The 26,160-nt window shown below is 55.7% G+C and overlaps 1 protein-coding gene across 17 annotated transcripts in view; it reads left to right on the forward strand.

The window, feature by feature from the left end:
- LOC105498497 (gamma-glutamyltransferase 1) overlaps window positions 1-24,200 on the forward strand; it is a 42,979-nt gene extending 18,779 nt beyond the window's left edge. For 2 of the 17 annotated variants that reach the window (XM_071080116.1, XM_071080121.1), the window contains exons 2-15: window positions 4,079-4,148; window positions 6,098-6,166; window positions 6,383-6,664; window positions 7,208-7,378; window positions 10,198-10,328; window positions 10,463-10,549; window positions 16,625-16,817; window positions 17,210-17,367; window positions 19,091-19,240; window positions 19,748-19,884; window positions 22,657-22,844; window positions 23,058-23,185; window positions 23,287-23,594; window positions 23,899-24,200. In XM_071080116.1, coding sequence (XP_070936217.1) covers window positions 7,215-7,378; window positions 10,198-10,328; window positions 10,463-10,549; window positions 16,625-16,817; window positions 17,210-17,367; window positions 19,091-19,240; window positions 19,748-19,884; window positions 22,657-22,844; window positions 23,058-23,185; window positions 23,287-23,594; window positions 23,899-24,045 — 1,791 coding nt within the window. In that variant the 5' untranslated portion in view covers window positions 4,079-4,148; window positions 6,098-6,166; window positions 6,383-6,664; window positions 7,208-7,214 and the 3' untranslated portion in view covers window positions 24,046-24,200. The other 15 variants (XM_071080130.1, XM_071080124.1, XM_071080131.1 and 12 more) reach the window with 15 other exon arrangements.
- Window positions 24,201-26,160: the final 1,960 nt, after the last annotated feature.

The following is a 26,160-nucleotide window of genomic DNA, read 5'->3' on the forward strand; positions in this document are numbered from 1 at the left end:
CTCGATCTGAGGGCTGAGAGGCTTGGGCCTGCCAGCCCTGTGGGGGCACCCACCCCATCTCATCTCATTGAATAGTGCAGAGCAGGTGAGGGCATGATGGACAAATGGGCCTCATGCCCCTGCTTCAACTGCCTGGGGTCCTCCATCAGCCTGTCTGCTCAGAACCCTGAAATTGGGGGTTGAGGAAGGACCTTCCTGGATCATGTGACTCCCTTCAGCCCAGGTGACCAGGGTCCTTGGAGTGACAGTTCCTAGAACCCTGCCTGTAGCCCTGCAAGTTGGGGAGAGGGCCTGTTAGGAGAGGTATCCCTGCCCTGGGGTTGTAGAGGTGATCTAGGCTCCTCAGACCTTGTGGGGCCTCAGATGCTTACATCTCCAGCTCCTCCTGGTGTGGGCATCTGGCTGCACCCCAGCTCTGTGGCCTCATCTCCCAGGGAACCTTTGGTCTAATCTGCCTCCCACTGAAACCTGGCCACATTCAGCTCCACCAAGGCCTTCAGAGCTCAGGTCTCTCATTCAGGGTTTGAGGCCCCGCCAGACTCAGACCTGCAGCCGTCCCAGATCACACAGCCCCAGGGATGGGACCAGGAGCCAGCAAGTGTCCCACCTGGAGCAGTTCCTGTGCCTTTAAAGCCTTCCCTCCCCCCACCCTGCCCCACCCACCCCCGGGCCACTAGGGGAGGGAAGGAGGAGCTGGGTCACAGCAGGGAATCTTACCTTGGTTTGCTGGATGACCGGACCAGGAGTCGGGTGAGCCAGGAAGTGAGGGTAGCTGGCTGTGCCCCAGTGCTGTGTGACCCAGAGGCGCCACTCACCCTCTCTGAACTGGTGAACATCATAGGTGGGGAGGCTCAGGCCAGGGCACTCCCAGGAGTGTCTGGAGGCCTGAGTTTCATTCTCAGCTCTGCCATATGCTTGCTGCACTCTAGAGGAGCTCCTCTTCCTCTCCGAGCCTCGGTTTATGCGCCTGTGTGGTGGGAGTGAGTTGCACTTCAGGGTGAAGGGGGTGAGACTGGTGTGGGCGCACCCTGCAGAAGGATCCCACAGGTGGGCAGAGCCCTGGGTTTTTTATCCGACTGAGTCTGGGCTGGGGGGTGGCCTCCGTTTCTTGACTGATGAGTGGGTTTGAGTGAGGTATGCTGGTGGGTGAAGGAGGGCTGGGGGGAGTCACCTGACTTACGTGAAGAAACCCTTGAGACAGCTGTGGCTTCTTGGAATTAAGAGGGAAGAGTGCAGCATGGAGAAACTGAGGCCCGGGAGGATTTGGCAGCCCTGAGTGGGGGTGGGGGGATCAGCTCTGGAATAGAGCCAGAGCTGTGATGGGGTTGGGGGACCCTGTGTCCTTGGGCCGTGCTTGTCCCACTCCTGGGCTCTGTGTGTGGCTGTGGATTGGGGTGGGACAGGGCTGGTTGTGCGAGGGGTCATTGCCCAACTCCAGAGGGCGCCTGCCACCTCTCAGCTCTCTGTAGGGATACATATAGTTCCTTCAACAGGTTTCCAGCAGGTAGAGGTTATTAAATCTTACTGAAGGGGTGTTTTTTCTAATTGTCAACTCTGCGCCGCAAGGGTGGAAACTGTGAGAGACTGATTCCAACTCCAGGTCTGGGTGGTAAGCATCCAGTCCAGGGGTGTAGACAGGCCTGGGGAAGCCTCAGACATCTGTGCGTTCTCATACCCAGGGATAGTGACTCCATGCTGGGGGCTGTCAGCGTAAGGGGTGGGTGGGTCCTGGGCTTACCTGCAGGTCTGAGACCTCCTGGGGCCAGCTGACCTCGGTAAATCCCTTTAGTCTAAGCTTCAGTTTCCTGCCTGTGAATGGGGTTGAGGCTGTGCTCCAGTTTCACCCTTGTGGCTCTGGGGTTGTGGTGAAAAAGCCATCAAGCTGGGTTGGAGACTGGCTGCCGTGTCTACCTCTTCCTCATACTCCTCTCTCTGCTGCATCCTGGGAAGCTGCTCAGCTCAGCCTAGATTAGGCTCAGTTGTGTCTGTGTGTGCACGTGATTGCACGTGTTGGAAGTGTGTGGTACTGACACCAGAGTCAGTGTCTCTGGGTGAGTGAGGCTTGCACATTTCTGGGGACAGGGAACTCACTACCTTATGTGCCCAGAACAAGAGCTTTGGGGTCTGGAGAAGACTTCTAGGCCAACCCCTGCAGTCTTTCCTCAGGTGACATGGCTTCCCCAGACCCACTTCCCTGGAGGTGCCCTGTCTGCATTCAAGGGGTAGAAGGCTGACTGGGACAGAACGCGACACACTCAGCATGTGAGGAAAAGCCTCCTTCATTCTGTAGGCCCTACCTCTGTTGACATGACCTTTGATAAAGTGCCTCCCTTCCTGTCTCCCCTCTCTGGAACCCTCAGCTGCTTCCACGCTTCAGCTGTGCCCCATTGCAGGCAGCTCTCTGTCTCCCTACTTTCCCCAGCCCAGGGTTTTCCTTTTGGGGTCAGCTGCGGGGGTCTGGCCCATCCTTTGCCCACTCAGACATTCTTCCTGCCCACCTGCTGCTGAGAATCCTGCATGTCTCATATGCTCTCAGGCAGAGAGGAAACTGCTGAGCAGGCCAGGGCAGGGGACGGAGCCCTGTGACTCTCCACTTTAGACCCCTCCCAGCTGACTGCTGTGGAATGCAGCCACTTAGCAGAGCCAAATCCCCTGAGGTTCCTGTCTGCTGTCTAGCCTTCAGGGACAGGTCATGGGGCCTTGGTTCCTGCCCTGTCATTTTCCCAGTCACCCTGATCTTCAGGGGGAGGAACAGCCAGGGAAAGGGTTTGGTCATAGCACCTCCACCCTAGGGCTATTGAGGATCTCACAGTTGTGTGTCTGGTGGGTTCTGTCCAGAGCCCATTTGAGAACAGTGGGTGACAGGACAGGCCTATGTGACCCAGGCAGGCAGCAATATTGGGTCAGCCTTCGTGTCCCCTTCTGTCAGCTGGGGCAGCCTGGAAGGATGATTGTGGGGTAGGTGTTATGGGAATAGACCTCAGGTGGAGGCTGCAGGGGCTCTCCGGCACTGTAGGCACAGCAGGCCCAGGAGCAGGGGAGGCAGCCATGACTCGTGGAGCCTCTGGCCCATATCCTTGGCAGATGAGGGCCACAGGGGAATGGGCAGCAGTGTCCAAGGTCCCCTGGGCTGGGCCCACGGCTGTTCCTGGCTCAGACTTCTTGGTGGGCTGGTCAGGAACATGCAGTAACTTGGGGCAGTTACCAAGTGGCCAAGGCTGCGCTATTGGGCTGTGTGAGCTTGGGCCAGCTCAGGCCCTCTCTGGGCCCTGCCTTTCTGGGCTGTTCAGGTGGTTCCTTGGGCCTGGAGTGCTAATGTTTCTGGATGGGCAGCAGAACCGGTCTGCACTCAGGGCCCCAGGCCATGTTCCCGGAACACACCTTTAGCATTGACATCAGGGTGTGGTGAGGCCCCTTAGGCTGGGTTCTGGTCTGGTGCCAGGGGCACCACTACTCCACTGCCTCCAGAGCCATCTCTGGGACACTGGCTGTGAGTTCAGATGTTCTGAACAGGGACAGGGAAAGCCAGAGGAGGACCCAGCCTGGGGCTAGCTGGAGGGGCTCGTGGGCAGACAGCACCCTTTGGAGGGAACTGAGTCTGGAAGGAAACCCTTTCCCCGGGTCACAGCACCTGGCACCCAGGGCCCTCCCAGGGCTGCGTGAACTTTAGTCACATGGTGACAGGCCGAGTCACCGTGCCAAGTCGCTGTGCGCCTCCTTGCTGCTGTGACGTCAGCCTCCCCTTCCTCCCAGCCAGGCTGGACCTCTGTGAGAGGCCTGCCTGTCCTGCACCCTGTGCAGATGCCTCCCACTGTCTGCTGGGGCTGATGGGCACCTCCTGGCTGGTCTCTTGTACTAGGTAAGCTCATGGGTCCTCCGGCTGCTCCTGCTCCTTCCCTGCCTCTGCTCCTCCTCGGAGGTGGCCACCCCCAGATCCCAGTCCCAATTCAGAGGCCCCCTGAGGAGCACTGCAGGGGGCCGCAGGCGTGGCTCTGAGCCACTCTGGAGAGTGGGGGAGCCCAGCCAGTTCTGTGGCCGGGACTTTCCCAGGCAGACAAGTCTGTCTCTTCCTCCCCAGCGGGTGCAGCCCAGAACTGTCTTCTGAGGAAGAGGTGCTCTCCTGGGCCCCCACTGTCCCCAAGCCTCAGGTAAGCCCATCAGGGTCACAAGGAAGGGGATCTGGGTTTGAGGCCAACCATGGCAACTGACTTACTTTCTAGCCTCAGTTTCCCCTAGGGTGTGCAGCTCTCACACTGTTTGGGTGACAGCCAGCCCTCTGGGCTTAGACATTCTTTCAGTGAGTCTTGAGGGTGGAGGGATGGGAAATGGAAGCCCAGGGCCTCAGCAGGGTGTCTTCCTCCGAGCTGGGGACATCTGCCTGTGGGAGGCTGGGCCCAACCTCCCTTGCTAACCTGCCCTGGGAGGAAGTGACAGGGCCCAGCACTGCCTACTCCCCTCCCCATGCTTCCTGGCAGTCTGAGCCTGGCTGGGTGTCCCCTGCTCCTCCAGGAGCCTGCTTGGGCCTTTGGGTAGACAGATTAACAGACAGGGGAGGCTGGGTCATGGTTGGGCCACCCCAGGACCCTGATGGGGGGGCTCAGCTCATGACCCTGAGCCTGGGAGAGATGAGGCCATGCCTTCCAGGGCACTCAGCATGACCCGGCCCAGTGGACGGGACTGGGTAGCTTCCTTGGTGCAGGGGGTTGTCATGCTAGGATGGGGGCACCGACCAGGCCAGGCCCCCGCCCCATGACATGTGGTGGAAATGTCCGTTTGTTTTGTTTTGTTTTTTGCTTTTTTTTTTGAGATGGAGTTTCACTGTTGTTGCCCAAGCTGGAGTGCAGTGGTGCAATCTTGCCTCACTGCAACTTCTGCCCCCCAGGTTCAAGCAATTCTCCTGCCTCAGCTCCCGAATAGCTGGTATTACAGGCACCTGCCACCATACCCAGCTAATTTTTTGTATTTTTAGTGGAGACGGGGGTTTCACCATGTTGGCCAGGCTGGTCTCAAACTCTTCACCTCAGGTGATCCACCTGCTTCTGCCTCCCAAAGTGCTGGGATTATAGGCACAAGCCCCTGCATCTGGCCATGTGATAGGAATGTTCTGTGTCCATAATGGATACTGCACTTTGCTGGTCCAGCTCCTGAGTCTCCTTGGACCTCCAGGAATCGGTGTTTCTATCAGGAACCCTTAACCCTGTCCCAGACTCCCTGCTGGGACCCAGGGTGTTGGAGTGGCAAGAGGGCTGTCAGGCCTGGTGAAGGGTGTGAGCTGTCCCATGGGGCAGGGAGGAGGCAGGACCTGTTCTGTAGCTGGACAGACAGAGCCCTCTAGCTGCTTTCTGGAAGACTGAAGGGCAGGTGATGTTGGAGGGAGGGAGTGCAGGCAGGGGCTCTGAGGGAGTTCAGGTCAGAAACAAGTGGCACCTGGATTCAGGCTGTGGTGGTCACGGTGGGGATGAGGGGCTGCTTCGGATTCTGCTGGGGATGTGGGGTGGTGCGCTGCTGCTTGACTACTCCCAGTCCCCTCTGCTCTTGGTGTCTGCATCCAGGGCTGGGAGGCGGTCAAATGTTTCACACTATTGGCCCCAGGCCTGCCAAGCCTGGGGAGGTGGCCACCCTTCCACGATGGCATTTGGATGTTCCCTGTATGTGGGGAGGGCACAGGGGCTCCATTCCTAGACCACCTCTGGGACAGTGTGTCTGGCTCTGAGGTCAGATGCTCTGCCCTGGGACAGGGTGGAGTGGAGGGGAACCCAGCTTGGGGCTCATTGGAGGGGCTTGCTGGCAGACACTGCACTTTGTGGGAAACTGAGTGTGGGAGGGGGAACCCCCTACCTCTGTCACCACATCCCTCTTCGCTGTTGGGGTCATACCTGTCACCTACTGCCATAGCCATGAGACTTCCCAAGGGTCACTGCTGCACCTCACTGCACAGCCCGGAAGGGAGTCCACAGGGGACATACAGTGAGCAAGAGACCTGTGCCCCTCAGGCCTCCTGGGGGTGTCCCCAATGCAGCCATGATAATAATCACAGCCACCATTCACCAAGCCCTTCCCACAGTCTAACCTACTCTATTCACAACACTCTCAGCAGCAAGGCAAGTGAGGTGCTGCCGTCATCCAGACTGGATGGTTCATTGATTTGCCTGAGGCCCCACGGCAGGTGAGTGGCAAGTCCAGCCTCAGAGCAGGGCAGGCTAGCTATGCTCCCTGAGCCCCCTTTGCCATGCTTACCACATGCACATCCTGGGCTTGTGCAGGAATGCCCTGTCTCCTGCGTGCCCTGCTCTGTGCAAAACCCTCTTTGAGCTGTGCCTGGGAGATATGCTGAGAGAATTCATGGAAACAAATGTGTTACTGACAGCCTCTTTGCCTCCAGAGTTCAACTGGAGACCAGAGAAATCAGCTAGAGGCAGAGGGAGGTCACACGGAGTCCCCCAGAAAGGACTGGGCTACGCGCGCTTCAGGTAACCTTCTTGACCTTTAGGAGAATGAGAAGGCTGCCTGACCAGAGAGTCTCTGAAGAAGATTCTGTGGCTACATGCTCCTGCAGAGTGTGAGGGAGACCCTGGTTATTTCCTCAGCTGTTTCCACCAAATCCTCCCATCTTTCGCGGCCAACACCCCAGGCAAGGCTTGGTGCCCCCGTCTGCTGCTGGACAGTAAGTCCTGGCTCCGTGGCAGTGAATCTGTGGGGTACTCTGATTGTGGGTACTATGGAAGCTAAACCCCATGCTCCAGGTGGGGTGGAGGGTCCTCAGGAGACTCCTGGACAGTGCCAGACTCTGGGCTGAGGTGGGGGACACAAGAGAAACCAGGCCAGGCCCGTCCCTACCAGAGCTTCTCCCTAAGCAGTGGAGGCTCAGCCACTGTGAGAAGGTAGGCAAGGCCCTGCAGAAAGAGGGGTGTGGAAATATGGGGGCTCCCAGGAAGGGCCCCTGCTGGAGATGGGGTTCTTACCAGGATGGACTCTGAAGATAAGCAGGGAGGATTTGGGAGGGCAGAGATGAGGCCCAGAGCTTCTGACAGAGGGCATGGCCTGGGCAAAGGTCTAGGGGCCGGACAGCCTGCACGAGTTCTGGGAAGTGGGAAGGAGACACTGGGCCTGTGTTTCTGAGGCCTGACTTTCGACTGTACCCTGTTGGGGAGGGACCAGGGAATGTATGAGGCTGGACCTGACCCTGCTCCTTACCCTGTGGGTGCAGCAGAGCCATGAAGAAGAGGTTAGTGGTGCTGGGCCTGCTGGCCGTGGTCCTGGTGCTGGTCATTGTTGGCCTCTGTCTCTGGCTGCCCTCGGCCTCCAAGGAACCTGACAACCACGTGTACACTAGGGCTGCTGTGGCTGCAGATGCCAAGCAGTGCTCGGAGATTGGGAGGTGAGTGGGGCAGGGCATGGGGGCATGGGCCATGAAAACTGGGCAAGTGGACCTGAGCAATACCTTCACCCCTCTGAGACTTAGTTTCCCCACATGTAAGCTTTGCTTGGACTCTCTCAGTAGCCTCTGGGAAGGGGACGGTGACTCCGAGAGCAGGGTTTGGGTGTCCTAGAGCCAAACAGCGCCCCTTTTCTCAGTTCTAAGAGTCTCTTTCTCTTTGGATAAACTCTACTGTTGTATTGTTTGGTTGTTATTTTTACTTATTTCTTCATATATCAATTTATTTAGAGATGGACAGTCTCGCTTTGTCACCAGGCTGGAGTGCAGTGGTGCAATCTCAGTTAACTGCAACCTCTGCCTCCCAAGTTCAAGTGATTCTCATGTCTAAGCCTCCCAAGTAGCTGGGATTACAGGCATGTGCCACCACACCTAGCTAATTTGTGTGTGTGTGTGTGTGTGTGTGTGTGTGTGTGTGTGTGTGTTTCTTTTTCTGAGACAGAGTCTCACTCTGTCACCCAGGCTGGAGGGCAGTGGTGCGATCTTGGCTTACTGCAACCTCCACCTCCCGGATTCAAGTGATTCTCCTGCCTCAGCCTCCACAGTAGCTGGGACTACAGGCTTATGCCACCATGCCCGGCTAATTTTTGTATTTTTAGTAGAGACAGGATTTCACTATGTTGGCCAGGCTGGTCTTGAACTCCTGACCTCATGATCCACCTGCCTCTGCCTCTCAAAGTGCTGGGATTACAGGCATGAGCCACCACACCTGGCTTAATTATGGTGTTTTTAGTAGAGACAGGGTTTCACCATGTTGGTCAGGCTGGTCTCGAACTCCTGACCTCAGGGGATCCACCCACTTGGGTCTCCCAAAGTGTTGGGATTACAGGTGTGAGCCACCACGCCTGGCTTATTTTTTTTTTTTAAGGTGGAGTCTTACTCTGTCACCCAGGCTGGAGTGTAGGGGAGCGATCATTGCCCACTGCAGTTCAAACTCTTGGGTTTAAGTGATCCCCCTGCCTCAGATTCCTAAAGTACTGGGATTATAGCTGTGAGCCATGGTGCCTGGCCTCTACTGTTTTATTCTATTTTAGACTCCTATCTCATGTTATATACAAAGACTTAAACAGAAAATATCTTATGTTTTTGATATTTTGAGATAGGGTCTTGTTCTGTCACCCAGACTGGAGTGCAGCGGCATGATCATAGCTCACTGCAGCCTTGAGCTCTTGGGCTTAAGCCATCTTTCCACCTCAGCCTCCTGAGTCACTAGGACTACAGGTGTGCATCACACCTGACTAATTAAAAAAGACTGTTTTGTAGAGATGAGGTCTAACTATATTGCCCAGGCTGGTCTTGAACTCCTGGCCTCAAGTGATCCTCCACCTTGGCCTCCCAAAGTGTTGAGATTATAGGTGTAAGCCACCATCTCTAGCCGGAAAAAAAAAAAAAAGTTATTAATAAAATATAGCAATTTCCCTTTTTGTACCAATTATAAAAGTCATGTACATTTGTTTGCTTGAAAAAGAGGAAACTATCTGGGCGAGGTGGTTCACACCTGTAACCCCAGCATTTTGGGAGGCTGAGGCGGGCAGACCACCCAAAGTCACGAGTTCGAGACCAGCCTGGCCAACATGGTGAAACTCCGTCCCTATTAAAATTACAAAATAGTTAGCTGGGCGTGGTGGAATGCACCTGTAATCCCAGCTACGCAGGAGGCTGAGGCAGGAGAATTGCTTGAACCCAGGAGGCGGAGGTTGCAGTGAGCTAAGATCACGCCACTGCACTCCAGCCTGGGTGACTGAGTGAAACTCTATCTTAGAAAAAAAAAGAAAAAAGAAAAAGAGGAAACTGTAATCCCAGCACTTCGGGAGGTTGAGGCGATAGGATTGCTTTAGACCATGAGTTCAAGACCAGCCTGGGCAACATAGAAAGACCCTATCTCTACAAAAAGACAAAAAATTGCCAGCCATGGTGGTTCTTACCTGTAGTCCCAGCTACTCAGGAGACTGAAGTGGGAGGATTACTTGAGCCCAGGAGGTCAAGGCTGCACTGAGCCATGACGATGCCACTGCACTTCATCCTGGTGACAAGGTGAGACTCTGTCTTATAAAACAAAGGCCAGGCACAGTGGCTCACACCTGTAATACCAGCACTTTGGGAGGCCAAGGTGGGTGGATTATTTGAACCCAGGAGTTCTTGACCAGCCTGGGCAACATGGCAAAATCCGATCTTTACAAAACACACAAACAAACAAAATTGGCTGTGCATGGTGGCATGTGCCTATAGTCCCAGCTACTTGGGAGGCTGAGGTGGGAGGGTCAATTGAGCCCAGGAGATTGAGGCTGCTGTGATCTGAGATCACACCACTGCACTCTAGCCTGAGCAACAAAGAGAGACAAAAAAAAAAAAAAAAAGGCGACAAGGTGGGTGGATCATGAGCTCAAGAGATGGAGACCATCCTGGCCAACATAGTGAAACCCCATCTCTCCTAAAAATATAAAAATTAGCCAGGGGTGGTGGCGTGTGCCTGTAGTCCCAGCTACTCGGGAGGCTGAGGCAGGAGAATGGCTTGAACCCAGGAGGCAGAGGTTGCAGTGAGCTGAGATAGTGCCACTGCACTCAGGCCTGGCAACAGAGCAAGATTCTGCCTCAAAAAAAAAAAAAAAAGAAAAAGAAAAAGAAAGAAACTAAAAACAAAAACCCCAAAACTCGAATGGACTTCTCTTCCATCCTCCGTTAGGCAGGTGGGCAGCAGGGTGTGAATGTGGGGCCAGGATGGAAGCCTGCAGGTTCTCACATCTTTATGTGCCACATGGCAGGGACGCACTGCGGGACGGTGGCTCTGCGGTGGATGCAGCCATTGCAGCCCTGTTGTGTATGGGGCTCATGAATGCCCACAGCATGGGCATCGGGGGCGGCCTGTTCCTCACCATCTACAACAGCACCACGCGTGAGTGCCTTGGGAGAGGCGAGGGAGAGGGGCAGGGGGTGTGGGTTGGGCCGCGGCACAGCTGGGTGGTCCCTGGGCTCACGCGGCATAAAGAGTTTGGGTGGGTCTGCCTGCCTACCTGCTTCTCCTTCTAGGAAAAGCTGAGGTCATCAACGCCCGCGAGGTGGCCCCCAGGCTGGCCTTTGCCAGCATGTTCAACAGCTCACAGCAGTCCCAGAATGGTAAGCTGTCCTGCAAGCTTGGGGCGTGGGTGCAGAGCCAGCTGGGCCACTGGGAAGGGGCCTTGCCCACAGGATCCTGGCCCTGTCAGGGTCCAGGGGCAGTTCTAGCACCTCCATCCCTTCCTGGCCCCATAGCATCCTCCCACAATGAGTGGTCAGGACCATCATCACCAGGGTAAAGGGCTGGGAACTTCTGTTATTTCTGCTAAGGCCTCCGGGGCCACCCTGTGCAGCACACAGAGAATAATTATTACACTAGCAGACCTTATGGACCAGGGCTCACTGGGGCCCACGCTCTGCTCTGTGCTTTTCATCCATGAGTCCCTCACACCCCTCCCTGCTCCTTTGGGGTAGGGGATGCTATGTGGGTTCCCATTTTACAGGGTGCAGATGCTGAGGCCCAGAGAGGTCATGAAAATCAGCTGAAGTCATACAGCTGGGAGGTGGTGAAGTTAAAATTGAACCCAAGCTGTCTATACCCTGCCTTTTCAACAGGCATCCCATTCACTTATTTGTTCATTTGTGGGGATGGGGCTCTAGAGTGTGAGGTGGAGTCTCTCTTTTCTAATCTGGTCTTCAGTGGAGAGGAGGCCCCCAAATTCCCCAGGTACCTGAGGGGAAGCCACTGTCCATCCAGGAAGCCACTGTCCATCCTCAAAGGAGGCACAATATATTATGAGATTAAAAATTGGAAGATTGGGTGGGTCTCAACAGCTCATGCCTATAATCCTAGTACTTAAGGAGGCCAAGTCAGGAGGACTGCATCAGCCCAGGAGTTTGAGACCAGCCTGGGCAACGTAGCAAGACTCCGTCTCTACAAAAAATGAAAAAAAAAAAAATTAGCCAGGTGTGGTGGTATGTGTCTATGGTCCCAGCTCCTCGGGAGGCTGAGGTGGGAGGATCACTTGAGCCCATGAGGTTGAGGCTGCAGTGAGCCATGATTGTACCACTGCACTCTAGCTTGGGCAACAAAACAAGACCCTGTCAAAAAAAAAAAAAAAATGCTGGATGTGGTGGCTCACGCTTGTAATCCCAGCACTCTGGGAGGCTGAGGCGGGTGGATCACCTGGGTCAGGAGTTCAAGACCATCCTGGCCAACATAGTGAAACCCTGTCTCTACTAAAAGCATAATAATTAGCCAGGCATGTTGGCATGGGCCTGTAATCCCAGCTACTCAGGAGTCTAAGGCAGGAGAATCGCTTGAACCCGGGAGGTGGAGGTTACAGTGAGCCGAGATCATGCCACTGTACTCCAGCCTGGGCAACAAGAGCGAAGCTCGGTCTCAAAAAAAAAAAAAAGTTGGAGGATGGAGGGGCAGGGCACACTCACCATAGCAAGTCTTAGACCTCAGGTGAGGATCCTGGGTGGTGCCCTTTGGAGTCTTCTACAACATACTCAATCTTTGATTTTTTTTTTTTTTTTTTTTTTTTTTGAGATGGAGTCTCACTCCTGTTGCCCAGACTAGAGTGCAGTGGTGCAATCTCTGCTCACTGCAACCTCCGCCTCCCAGTTTCAAGTGATTCTCCTGCCTCAGCCTCCCATAGCTGGGATTACAGGTTCCCGCCACCATGCCCGGCCAATTTTTTCTATTTTTAGTAGAGAGGGGGTTTCACTATGTTGCCCAGGTTGGTCTCGAACTCCTGACCTCATGATCTGCTCCCCCCGCCTGCCCTCGGCCTTCCAAAGTGCTGGAATTACAGGTGTGAGCTACTGCACCAACCAATCTTTCATTTTTTTAATACTCATTAAGAAACTCAGCATCTGTAGACATGAAGTTGCTCAGGGTAAGAGAATGCAGGAATCATAGGCTTGGTACCTTGTGGATGCTTGGAATCATTTCTTTTTTTTTTTTTTTTTTTTTTGCGACGGAGTCTCGCTCTGTCGCCCAGGCTGGAGTGCAGTGGCTGGATCTCAGCTCACTGCAAGCTCTGCCCCCCGGGTTTACGCCATTCTCCTGCCTCAGCCTCCCGAGTAGCTGGGACTACAGGCGCCCGCCACCTTGCCCGGCTAGTTTTTTGTATTTTTTAGTAGAGGCGGGGTTTCACTGTGTTAGCCAGGATGGTCTCGATCTCCTGACCTTGTGATCCGCCCGTCTCGGCCTCCCAAAGTGCTGGGATTACAGGCTTGAGCCACCGCGCCCAGCCTTTTTTTTTTTTTTTTTTTTTGAGACGGAGTCTGGCTCTGTGGCCCAGGCTGGAGTGCAGTGGCCGGATCTCAGCTCACTGCAAGCTCCGCCTCCCGGGTTTATGCCATTCTCCTGCCTCAGCCTCCCGAGTAGCTGGGACTACAGGCGCCCACCATCTCGCCCGGCTAGTTTTTTGTATTTTTTTAGTAGAGACGAGGTTTCACCGGGTTAGCCATAATGGTCTCGATCTCCTGACCTCGTGATCCGCCCTTCTCGGCCTTCTAAAGTGCTGGGATTACAGGCTTGAGCCACCGCGCCCGGCCTGAAATCGTTTCTTTAACTAGAATGTATTGAGCATCTCTTAAAGAATCGGGTGTTGTTCCTGAAGCTGGGGTGAAAAACAAAGATGGCAGATGAAATCTGTGACATTCCAGGTGGGAAGGAGAAACTAGGCAGGTGTGGGTGTGTTACGGGCTGTGGAAAAACAGACCTGGGGGGCCTCAAAATCTGGGATTCTGTGGAGGGTGACCTAGTCAGGGAGGGGATATTTGAGCAAAGACCCAGAGGAAGGGGTGGGGTCAGGGGAGCTTTGTGGTGTCTGGGGGAAGACCAAGTGATCCAGGTGTGATGGGCAGGGACAGAGCCCTGTGGGGAGCTGGGGAGGCTGCAGCAATTGACCCGAGGGGAACGGCCCAGGTTGTGTGGGATCTCTTAGGTCATGGTGAAGCCTCTGCCTCTTGTCTCAAAGAAGTGGGGGCCTGTGGAGTGTGTGAGTGGAGGGGGATGTATCTGACCTGTGGACCCCTTGGGTTGCTGTGTAAGGGACAGGGAGCCTGTGGGGACCTGTCCGGAGGTCACTGCAGTAATTCATGGAGACCCTGGTGGGAAGTGGCTGACACTGGACAGACACACTTGGAAGTGGAGCCTGTGGATTTGAGGATGGGTTGGGTGTGATGATGGTGTAGGGAGTCCCCGAGGACCCCAGATCCTTTGTCTGTACCTGGAAGGATGGGGTGACCCTAACGGAGACAGGCAGGGCTCTCAGGAAGCAGGTCTGCGTGGACACTCAGGAGCTCGGTTTTGGGCACGTTTAAGTTTGAGATGCTTTCTTCGAGCAGGCAGGTAGATACTCAGGTCTGGCGATTTGAGGAGCAGTCCAGGCCAGCAGGTCAATTTGGCAGTTGTCAGTGCTTAAATGGAGGCTGAAGCTCAGATGTCAGGCAGACCACCAGGAGAGAGAGCAAAGACAGAGGGCAGAGCAGGAGCTAGGATGGCAGGCGGGGGACACACGGGTGGAGCCAGGTGCTGGGATGCAGGGGTGGCTCTCAGGGAGAGTGATGAGCCTAGTAAAGCTGAGAGGGGGCACTGGGTCTGGCAGTGTGGGGGTCGCCGGAGAGCTTGGCAAGTGTAGTGGCATGACAGCCTGATTGGAGTGAGGTCAGGAGAAGATTTTTTTCTGATATTGATACATGATATTTTCTATACTTATGGGTACATGTGAGTGCTTGTTACATGCATAGTGTATGGTGATCAAGGCAGGGTATTTGGGGTCTCCATCACCTTGAGTATTTTTCTTTTTTTTTTTTGAGACGAAGTCTCGTTCTGTCACCCAGGCTGGAGTGCATTGGCCGGATCTCAGCTCACTGCAAGCTCCGCCTCCCGGGTTCACGCCATTCTCCTGCCTCAGCCTCCCGAGTAGCTGGGACTACAGGCGCCTGCCACCTCGCCCGGCTAAGTTTTTTTGTATTTTTAGTAGAGACGGGGTTTCACTGTGTTAGCCAGGATGGTCTCGATCTCCTGACCTCGTGATCCACCCGTCTCGGCCTCCCAAAGTGCTGGGATTACAGGCTTGAGCCACCGCGCCCGGCCACCTTGAGTATTTTTCATTCCTGTTTGTTAGCACCATAGTCTTCTCTTCCAGTTACTTTGAAATATACAAAATACTGTTGCTAAGCATTGTCACCCCGCTCTGCTGTCAAACATTAGAACTGCTGTCTTGACTGGGCCTGCGGTGCGGTGGCTCATGCCTGTCATCCCAACACCTTGGAAAGCTGAGGTGGGTGGATTACCTGAGGTCAGGAGTTTGAAACCAGCCTTGCCAACATGGCGAAACCCCATCTCTACTAAAAATACAAAAATTAGCCCGGCGTGCTGGCATGTGCCTGTAATCCCAGCTACTTGGGAGGCTGAGGCAGGAGAGTTACTTGAACCGAGGAGGCGGAGGTTGCAGTGAGCTGAGATCATGCCACTGAACTCCAGTCTGGGACACACAGCAAGACTGTCTCAAAAAAAAAAAAAAAAAAAGAAAGAAAAAAGAAAAAAAAAGAAGTTCTGTCTAACTTCAAGGGGGAAGGAATCATGTGCTGGGTGTCAGACCTTCCAGGATGTATGTGTGCAGCTTCTAAGAATTGAAACCACTGGCTCTTGGAAACTTGTGCCAGGCTTCAGGGTGGGAGAGGTAGTTCTAGAGCCACAGCCACCAAGCCTGGGAGTAGCCAAATGGCCCCCGTCATCTCTGGCGAGAGCAGGAAAATACCTGGGCGCAGAGGCCACGGTTGTATCTTTCTGGGCAAAGGGTCAGTGTCTATAGTGTACATATGGTCAGTGAGGCTCGGGGGGAAGCAGGCCCAGGGGTCTGTTTCCAGTGACCTCCTCGAAAGTCAGAACTGGAAGGCAAAACCCCTTATAGGCTGGGTGCACCTGTAGTCCCAGTATGTCGGGATGCTGAGGTGGGAGGATCACTTGAGGCCAGGAGTTTGAGACCAGTCTTGGCAACATAGCAAGACCCCTGTCTCTACAAAAAAATAAACAATAAAAAATTAGGCTCGGTGTGGTGGCTCACGCCTGTAATCACAGAACTTTGAGAGGCTGAGCGGGGTGGATCACCTGATGTTAGGAATTCAGGACCAGCCTGACGAACCTGGTGAAACCTGTCTCTACTAAAATTACAAAAAATAGCAAGGCGTGGTGGTACATGCCTGTAATCCCAGCTACTTGGGAGGCTGAGGCAGGAGAATTATTTGAACTCGGGGGGTGGAGGTTGGAGTGAGCCAAGATTGTGCCATTGCACTCCAGCCTGGGCAACAAGAGTGAAACTCTATCTCCCCCCCAAAAAAAGCCACATGTGGTGGGGTGTGTCTATAGTCTCAGGTACTTCTGAGGCTGAGGTGGGAGGATCGCTTGAGCCTGGAAAACCAAGGCTGCAGTGAGCCGTGATTGCACCACTCCACTCCAGCTGGGGCAACAGAGTGAGACTCTGTCTCAAAACAAACAAAAAACCCTTATAGTTGGATGGGGAAACTGAGGCTGGGAGAGGGGACAGGACGGAGGTTAAGGCTCAGGTCTTGCCTCTGGAGCAGTTGAAAAGAGGAAGAGAGCCCTTTCTTGGGGCTGGCTGATTCTTGAGGGTGGCCTGTGCTTGACCTGGGTTGGGCAGGACCTGCTCTTGCTTTGGCACATTCTGGTGGAGCCCACAAGTGTTACAGGATAAGGGCTTGTGGTCAGTGAGATGGGAGGGGATGTGGCCTGGCACAGGATTTTAGACATGCAAGCACCTGCACAGACACCTCATCCTGGGACAGCAAAACCCAGTTGCATGCTACTGCTTCCCCTCCTGTGCCCTCCTCAGACATCCCTGGTCCATGTACTCTCCTGCCTGCTGAGCCCAGATATGACCTTAAACATCCCCTTCTGCTGGGTGTGGTGGTTCACTCCTGGAATCTCAGCTGCTTGGGAGGCTGAGGTGGGAGAATTACTTGAGTCCAGGAGTTTGAGACCAGGCTGGGAAAGATGGCAAGACCCCATCTCAAAAAAGAAAAAAAAAATATCTTTCGTCCTAAGCCTCATTGACCCATCTGTAAAATGAGTCAGGGAATGTGCCTGGGATGCTGCCTGTGAGAGATTCTGATGTCCCCTACTCAGGGCCACTAACTGTAGCTCTCTCTCCCCAGGGGGGCTGTCAGTGGCGGTGCCCGGGGAGATCCGAGGCTATGAGCTGGCGCACCAGCGGCATGGGCGGCTGCCCTGGGCTCGCCTCTTCCGGCCCAGCATCCAGCTGGCCCGCCAGGGCTTCCCCGTGGGCAAGGGCTTGGCAGCAGCCCTGGAAAACAAGCGGACCGTCATCGAGCAGCAGCCTGTCTTGTGGTATGTCTGTGGGTGCGGCCCCCTGACACAGGCAGTGCAGGCACAGCCCAAGGACCCTGCAGGCCCCTAGCAGCAGTGGAGCGGCCCTCTGCCTTCAGGACCCCGCACTGATAATGGGCTGAGGAGATGCAGACCCTTCCCACCACGTGTGGGGACACATTCTGAGGTGGGGTCCCAGTGGCCACTGTGGCTGGCCGTGTGTCCTGAGTGGCAAGGGACACTAGGAGGCTCCCGGAAGGGACACTGGGAGGACGAGCGCTGAGTGACGGGGCCACCCACCTGTGACAGGTGCTGCCCCTGCTTTGCTCCGTTCTCCTGTGTGGGCAGGTGTGGGGGGTGGTCTAGCTGAGTCCATCCCACCTGCTTCCTCACGTGAGCCCCCTCTGCCCCAGTGAGGTGTTCTGCCGGGATGGAAAGGTGCTTCGGGAGGGGGAGAGACTGACCCTGCCGCGGCTGGCTGACACCTACGAGACGCTGGCCATCGAGGGTGCCCAGGCCTTCTACAATGGCAGCCTCACGGCCCAGATTGTGAAGGACATCCAGGCAGCCGGTGAGTGGGTAACCTCAGGGGCCTGGGTGAGGAACCCTGCAGTGGAAACCCTGAGCTGTGGCCCCGAGCCCTGGGGTCTTCCTGTCCTGCCTGAGCCTGCAGGAAGTTCCTGGTGGAGGAGGGTCAGTGGCCGGCCATGTGGGTTCACAGCTCCTGGGTATGTCAAAGCCAAGAGAGGCCTTGCGGTCCAGGAGAGCAAGTCCCTGGTGGGGTAAATGCAGGTGTAGGCAAGAGCCAGGGCTAGGGAAGCACTAGAATACGGCCTGAAGATCCAGGAGGACTTGGAGGAGGTGGTGGCTGGGCTGCAGATAACTTTGTTAGGCAGAGAAAGGAAGGGATTCCTAGCAGAGGAGCAGCTGGGCTAAGGCCCAGGGAGAGGGGGCTTTGATTCACCAGGAGGGTTACAAGGGATGAGGGTCACCTTGAGAGAGGCGTGGGGAAGGGGCTTTGTGGGGCAGGGGCCTGGAGCTTGGCTGTGACTTTCTTCAGGTAATTTTTGTCACTGTTTCGTGGAGAAGGATGACTAGTGTGTCGACCTTTACCACTGAGGCTGGAAATTAGCCAATACCCTGTCTGTCTGGAGCTGACTCCTGGAGAATTAAGAGCCTCCCTCCCTCTATCCATTCATCGTGAGGAGAAGAGGCCAAGCAGCAGGGACACCGGCAGGAATTCTCCACTTAGAAAAGGCCCTCTGAGCTGGGCGCGGTGGCTCACGTCTGTAATCCCAGCACTTTGGGAGGCTGAGGCAGGTGGATCACCTGACGTCAGGAGTTCAAGACCAGTCTGGCCAACATGGTGAAACCCTGTCTCTACTAAAAATACAAAATTAGTCGGGCATGGTGGGTTGTGCCTTTAATCCCAGCTACTTGGGAGGCCACGGCAGGAGAATTGCTAGAACCCGGGAGGCTGAGGTTGCAGTGAGCCAAGATTGCACCACTGCACTCCACAGATACTCCGTCTCAAAAAAAAAAAAAAAAAAAAAAGAAAGAAAAGGCCCTCTGAGGCCAAGCTTGGTGTCTCACACCTGTAATCCCAACACTTTGGGAGGCTGAGGTAGAAGTTGAGGCCAGAAGTCCATGACAAGCCTGGGCAACATAGTGAGACTACAAAAAACATATTGACACTCTACATAAATATAGTGGGGGTGGGGCTGGGGAACCAGAAAACAAAAAATTCAAAGCATACTGAAAAGAAATACAGCAAGACCCTACAACAAAATTAAAATTTGCTGAGTGTGGTGGTGCCACCTTTAGCCTCAGCTACTGGGGAGGATCTGCTGGAAGGATCACTTGAGCCCAGGAGTTCAAGGCTGTGATTAAGCCACTGCACTCCAGCCTGGGTGACAGAGCAAGATCCTATCTCTAAAAAAGAAAAAAGAAAACACTGTTTGGCCATAGAGGAGAGAAGGCAGACAAGAAGCCAGTAAGCCAAGCAGGCAGAGGGCAGGTGGCCCCAGCCCAGCTGTGGGGTGGTGAGCAGTGTCAGGGAGACAGGAGTTCAAGAGCGAGTGAGGTTCCCAAGGGGGCAAGGTTGCCGGTGGCCCCCTCCCAGGGCACAGTCCCACGCCTCCAGTAGTGCACTCTGTCCTCCCTGGTAGGTTCAGGCTTTTCCCCACCACTATGGTGCAGCCATGCCTGCCCCCAACACCACTGGTGCAGCTCCATCCTCCACACAAGGGTGCAGCCCCTTCCCAGCGCCCATTCGAGCTGCTGTCCCATTGCAGGGGGCATTGTGACAGCCGAGGACCTGAACAACTACCGCGCTGAGCTGATTGAGCATCCGCTGAACATCAGCCTGGGAGATGCGGTGCTGTACATGCCCAGCGCGCCGCTCAGCGGGCCCGTGCTTGCCCTCATCCTCAACATCCTTAAAGGTGAGTGGTCGTGCCACAGCCCTGTGGTAGGACCCATGACACGCCCCACCCCTGCTGCAGCTCTGCTGGCCCCCATGCCACGTCTTTGCATCACTGAGCTCCCAGGGAGTGCTCCTGTGTCACAGCTCACCATGTCCTGAAGGAGGCAGTGCAGAGCCACAGGGCTGAAGTGGGCAATGCTCAAGGGTTGGAGGAGGAACAGGAGTCATCAGGACGGAGAGAGGTACAGGAGCTCAGGGCTGCAGGGCTTGGTCCAGAGGGCATCCCTGGTCCAGTGGGTGGCCCTGCCACTTGGTCATTTCGTGGCCAGAGCTGATGCGTGACGTGAGATCCAGGTTGGGGAGCCTTCACCTTACTTCACTCTCACCACAGCCTTCTGAAGCAGCTGCTGCTATTGGTTATTAAATGCTCCTTGAGGTGGGCAAAGTGGCTGAGGAAGGTGTTCACCCTCTGAGTCCCTCAGATCCTCTGGGGCTCAGCAACGTGCACCTGGTTCTGATCAACCAGGGTACAACTTCTCCCGGGCGAGCGTGGAGACCCCGGAGCAGAAGGGCCTGACGTACCACCGCATCGTAGAGGCTTTCCGGTTTGCCTATGCCAAGAGGACCCTGCTTGGGGACCCCAAGTTTGTGGATGTGACTGAGGTAAGGGGCAGAGGCTGGCCCACTCTAGGCGTGGGGCCTGCTGTAGAGGCATCAGGTGGGCTCCCCAGGGCGGCTGCAGCCTCACATATGCTTTATGAATCCATTCCTGCCACAAACTTTGATTGCGGGCCTACTGTGTGCTCAGATGGACTGGTCGGTGACCCCGGGTCTTGGCCTCTGCCCCACAGAACTGACAGTGTGGGGAATTAGTGGCCACACTCCTACCTCAAGTGCTTTGCACATGCTGTGGTTCTTGAGCTCAATGCTGAGATGAGGAACGCATGGGGGCATTGCAGCCCTCGGGCATGAGGAGAAGGACAGGTGAAAGGGAGAGCTCCATGCTGGGTCCCTGTGAGACCCTGTCATATCCCTTCCCGCTGAGGATCCTCACATCCCTCCTTACCTACTCGGGTCCTTGGCATTCCCAGGCAGACCTGCAGACCCCTCCACACTGACCAGGGACCTCCCCGGAGGGGCCTCAGCTGCCCGGGTGGTGTCTTCTCTTTCCCCATGAGCATTCTGCACCTCTGACTCCTGCTGTAGCCAGTGACCTGGTGTCTTGTCTCTCTGAGGGGACAGGGCCACTACAGTGTGTCCCTCTGCCCTCCCTTTTAGCTAAGGCCAGCTCTTCCGTCCACTTGCTGGCTCAGGGCACTGTTCCTACAATGCTCCTCTCTGCCTCTGACCATTTCCTTCTTTATAACGGATTATTCCCGAAAGAAAGGCAGCTCTTGTAGCTCTAGAAACTTCCATCTGCTGCCTCCTTCTGTCCTCTGCTCCCCTTACAGCAAACATGGCTGGGCTATGTCCTCTCTCCCTTCAGGGTGTCCCCTCCCCTGCTGTATCCCCATGCCACCAGATTGCCACATCCAGCCTCAGTTTCCCCATCAGGCCCCACTCAACAGCATCTCACACAGCTCACCACACTCTCCTTGAGTTTTCATTTTGCAAATTTTCACACCTACGAAAATGTTAAAAAAAACCCAAACCGTCCAAGTGTCAATGTTCCCTTTCCCTAGAGTCCGCAGTGTGGACGTTTCTGCTGGATTTCCTCTCTCTCCGTCTCTACCCACGTCTATTGGGATTCGTGTTTTTCTGAGGGATTTGACAGTAGGTTGCTGATGTCACACCTCAGGGTGTGTCTCAAGAGTGAGACTTGAACATACCACAGCAGGATGCTGGGGTGACACAACCTGCTGTCCCTTCTCTTTACCTACAGTAGGCTCCCTTGGCTGTTTTGTTTCTCTTGTGTTTTTGTTTGGACACAGAGTCTCTGTCGTCCAGGTTGGAGTGCAGTGGTGTGATCTCAGCTCACTGCAGCCTCAACCTCCAGGGCTCAAGCAATCCTCCCACTTCAGCCCCTACAAGCAGCTGGGACCACAGGCACATGCCACCAAACCTGGCTAATTTTTGTATTTTTTTTTAGAGATAGGGTCTTGCCACATTGCCCAGACTGGTCTCAAACTCCTGGGCTCAAACGATCCTCCCACCTCAGCCTCCCAAAGCGCTGGGCTTACAGGTGTGAACCACAGTGCTCGACCTGTTTTGTTGATTTTTAAAGCCCAGGGCAGTGGTCTGGAAGATGTCCCACATCCTATTTGCCTTTCTGTTTCCTTAGGGGCAGATTCAGACAGAGCACCTTGCCCTGCGATTGCTAATCTGTGGGGGTGTTGCTGAAACTCTCCTGAGGCATTTTCTTCAGCCTTCAGGGCCCATCCTCTCTGTCTCCTCCTTCACCTCCTCATCTCCTCGCCACGGCCTTGGGGACCTTGGCCAGGCTCGTGGCATCCAGCAGCCTCTCAATGTCAATACCTCCATATTCATCCCTCAGCCCGCCCTTGCCGGTGCACCCATGCTTATACATGCACCCATGCTCTTCAGGTCTGATGAAGCATCCAAAGGCAAGCTCCTGACCGTCCCCAAACCTGCCCCCTCTGCAAGATTTGCCTCCCTAGTTGGCGCCATCCTCAATTCTTCTCTTTCTCCCACCCGGGCCATCATCTCTTGCCTGGTTGATACCCGCAGCCTCCCCTTTGGGCTTTATCTTTATCCCCCTCACAACTGCCAGAGGGACCCTGTGAAAACACTCCCCAGCCTGCTCATTCCTCTGCCCAAAGCCTGCGTGGCACAGAGCAAAAGCCAGCCATTATGGGACCTAGGAGGTCCTGTGGGATGGGCCCCAGCCTGCATCTTCATATTCTTCTCCTCCCTAACCCATTCACTCTCTGCCTATCTCTTACCAGCCTATACCGCCTGCCTCAGGGCCTTTGCACTGACCATTAAGGCTGCATTCCAGGCTCTTTTCACATGTTGCCTCCTCCGAGAAGCCCTCCCTGACCACTCTACCCATACCTCATGCCTCTCAATTCCCCTTACCTGGTTTGTGGTTTCAGCACTTTCCTCATGTGCGTTTGTTTTTCTTGGCATGAGAGCAGGGACCTAAGTGTCTGTTCCCTGTTGATTTTCCAGTGCCAGGCATGCAGTGCAAACTCTAGAAATATATTTTTGCATGAGTGAATGAGTGATTGAATGCGGCAAGGGTCTGGAGGCTGAGGGCCAGATAGACATTCAGAGTTGCTGGAAGGCGACAGAGACAGAGAGTCAGACTGGTCATGCAAAGTCCTGGGCCTGCCCTTGGGCCCTGGGGAGCCATGGAAGGCTGTGGGTGCCAGAGGGTTGTGGTCAGAGCCACAGTCGGGGGCCTTCTGAGACCTGTGCCCCCTCCCCACCCTCCCTCCCCACCTCCTCAGGCCAGCTCTGGGGTCTCGGCAGGTGATCCGCAACATGACCTCCGAGTTCTTCGCTGCCCAGCTCCGGGCCCAGATCTCTGATGATACCACTCACCCGATCTCCTACTACAAACCCGAGTTCTACACACCGGATGATGGGGGCACTGCCCACCTGTCTGTCGTCGCAGAGGACGGCAGTGCTGTGTCCGCCACCAGCACCATCAACCTCTAGTAGGGGCTGCTGGGCCGCCTGGGTGGGACAGGGCCAGGGGCATGTGGTCCAGGGACTGCCCACTTATCCAGTAAGGTGGCTCCATCACCCCTTTTCCTGGTGGGAAACTGAGGCCCGGCCTTGGTAGCTTATCCTGGGCCTCTCAGGGAGTAAGTTTGAGCCCAGGTTGGGTCGGGCGAGGTCAGGCGCTGTCTGACCTGGCTGGGCGGTAGCTTTGGCTCCAAGGTCCGCTCCCCAGTCAGCGGGATCCTGTTCAATGATGAAATGGATGACTTCAGCTCTCCCAGCATCACCAATCAGTTTGGAGTGCCCCCCTCACCCGCCAATTTCATCCAGCCAGGTATGGGGTGGAGGTCTGGGGGTGGGGGGCTGGGGTGGAGAAGGGGGGGTGTCCTGGGCAGGCAGCTAACCAGCATCCCTGCCTTCTCCCGTCGGCCACAGGGAAGCAGCCGCTCTCGTCCATGTGTCCAACGATCATGGTGGGCCAGGACGGCCAGGTCCGGATGGTGGTGGGAGCTTCTGGGGGCACGCAGATCACCACGGCCACTGCACTGGTATGTGTCACCCCTTTTCTCCCTGGCGCTGGCCACCCTGCACAGCCCCCAGGCCATGCTGATCACACTCCCATGCCCCAGGCCATCATCTACAACCTCTGGTTCGGCTATGACGTGAAGCGGGCCGTGGAGGAGCCCCGGCTGCACAACCAGCTTCTACCCAACGTCACAACAGTGGAGAGAAACATTGACCAGGTGCGCTGGGGGTTGGAGAAACTGAGTCACGGTGTGGGGTCCCAGGGCATCCTGGACTGGAGGCCTGGATCATCATGGAGTGGACAATGGTTGGTGTCCTCTCTCTGGTGCCTGGGCCATCTGGAGCGCCTGTGCCATGAGGGCCAAGCCACCTGCTCCAGTGAGACCCAGCAGGCCCCAACCTGCTCTTCCTGATGACCTGGCCCAAAATGGCACCACCTGGGCTGAGGCCTGTGACCACACAGGCATGGTTCAGGTGGCATCTGGAACCCTGCTCAGGCTTCCTGTCTCCTCCCACCCCCAGGCAGTGACTGCAGCCCTGGAAACCCGGCACCATGACACTGAGATCGCATCCACCTTCATCGCTGTGGTGCAAGCCATTGTCCACACACCTGGTGGCTGGGCAGCTGCCTCGGACTCCAGGAAAGGCGGGGAGCCTGCTGGTTACTGAGTGCTTGGGGCGGACAAAGCTGACCAGCAATCCAGGGACAAGATACTCACCAGGACCAGGAAGGGGACTTTGGTGTCCCCTGTGAGTGGTAGAGCATCACAATAAATGAGGCCACTGTGTCAGGCTCCAGGTGGCCTCCCTGGCCTGGCTCCCCACTCTCTGGGCCTCAGTGTATTGTGTGTGAAATGGAACCATCTGGCTGGGGAGGAATGGAGAGGTGGGATTCGGAGATCTTCACACTGCGGTCGCTGGAACTAGCCTCAGTATCTTCAGCGTGGGGAGAGCCAGGTGCGTGGCTAGGGACCAGGGGAAGGTCCATGCCAACCCCTGCCCCTTCCCACCCTGATCCCTTGGACTTTGGGGCCAGGTGCTCCCTTATTGGGGCTGCACAGTGACACCTAGGACTAGCCACCAGGGGGTGCCGCGCCCCTGGTGCTTTCTTAGGCAGTGGGTGGCCAGCTGATGCTGGGAACCTGGGCACCTTCTCAGACCCATGGGCATCCAACTCATCCTGCTAATGACACGGGAGGTGAAGCTGAGTTCCAAGGAATGGGAATTGGGCATCACGCTAGAGGAAAACATCTTAGTCAGAGCCAAGCCCCTGGGGGGTTTCCAAGTATAAGCCCAGAGTGAAACCCAAGCTTGTGACCCTCTCCAGAGGGAGGCCTGGTTTTCAGGGAACAGCAATTGGGAAGAGGTCCCCAGATTCCAGGGATCAGGGCTTGGACCAGCTGGGGACGCAGCCCAGAGGGAGTGGGTCTGGAAGGGAACAGCTAGACACAGCAGCCTTCACCACTGGCAGCCCCTCCCGGCCTCCCTCGGGGTCTGCTCCCTCCTCCGAGCACCGTTCCAACACCTGGGGCAGGGTTCTGGGAAAGGCTGGTGGAGGTGGGCTGGTGGGGGGCGGTGATCACAGCCCAGCATCTGGGTATCACCAGGGGCACTGGGGCCAGGGCCCAGGTGAAGCCAGGTCGGGGCTCTCCTTTAGAAGCCCTGAAAACCTGGTGATACCAAAGGGCCCACAGACAAACAGGGTTTTGTGCCTGCGGAGTTGAGTACCACCGGGTCTAAGCCCTGGAGGGCTGTGTCCCTGGGGCTCCCCAGGGGTGAGATGGAGGTGGGCTCAACTGGTGTACCCGTCACTCCTCAATCCTTATTTTATGTATTTAATTTTTTTAAAAAATTTTATTTGAACAAATAGAGATGGGGTCTCACTATGTTGACCAGGCTGGTCTTAAACTCCTGACTTCAAGCAGTCCTCCCAGCTTGGCCTCCAAAGTGCTAGGATTACTTTGGGGATTACTTTAGGGATGAGTCACTGCACGCGGCCTCAATCCTTATTTTGGCCTGAAAGGAAAGGCTGTGGCCCCGTTTGCAGGGGAGAAGACTGAGGCTGGAGGGGCAGGCCTTGCTCTGGGTTGCACAGCAGCAAGAGAAGTGGGAGCTGGCCATGAGGCTTCCTGGACCCGAAGCACTGGTGGGGTTCACCCTGGTTCTTCAGGTCCCATGGGGCTCAGCCCAGGACTACCTTGGTGGGGGTGGGAGACTTAAATCCTCTCCTTCATTCTCATTGTCCCTTCCCCCATCATTTCCTGAGGAAGCACATTCAGGGACCTCCCTGGCTGTGCCTCAGTCCAAAACCAGAATGACACGCATTCCTTTTCCTGGGCCTTTGCTCAGGCGGTCCCTGCACCCTGGCCTCTGCCTGACCAGGGTGGTGGGGAGAGGAGGGGGGATGTCCCCTCCGCTGCTGTCTCCACTGTTCCTGCTGCCCTGGCCTCTGGGCTTCCAGGACTGTAGTGGGTGGGTGGGTGGGCTGGCCTGAGCCCAGGAATGCACTTCGGCTCCTGGTTGAGCAAAGTCACTGAGACTTGGGAGTCGGGTCGGGTTGGGAGGAGGCGTCCACAGGCCCCCACTACGAAAGGCAGCCGTGGGAACAGTCTGCCTGTAAACAACCACTCCAGCCCAGGCTGACCAGGGGCTCTGGCTGGACATAGGGGCCTGGCAGGCTGTGTGGCCTGTAAGGACACAGTCTGTCTCTGTGGTTTGAAACTGAGGTTTCTCTGCTGCCCAGTTGGGCGTCCCAGACTCCAGGTGTAGACATCTGGAGCAGGC

Source organism: Macaca nemestrina, chromosome 15 (assembly GCF_043159975.1).
Source record: "Macaca nemestrina isolate mMacNem1 chromosome 15, mMacNem.hap1, whole genome shotgun sequence".
Taxonomy (NCBI): domain Eukaryota; kingdom Metazoa; phylum Chordata; class Mammalia; order Primates; family Cercopithecidae; genus Macaca; species Macaca nemestrina.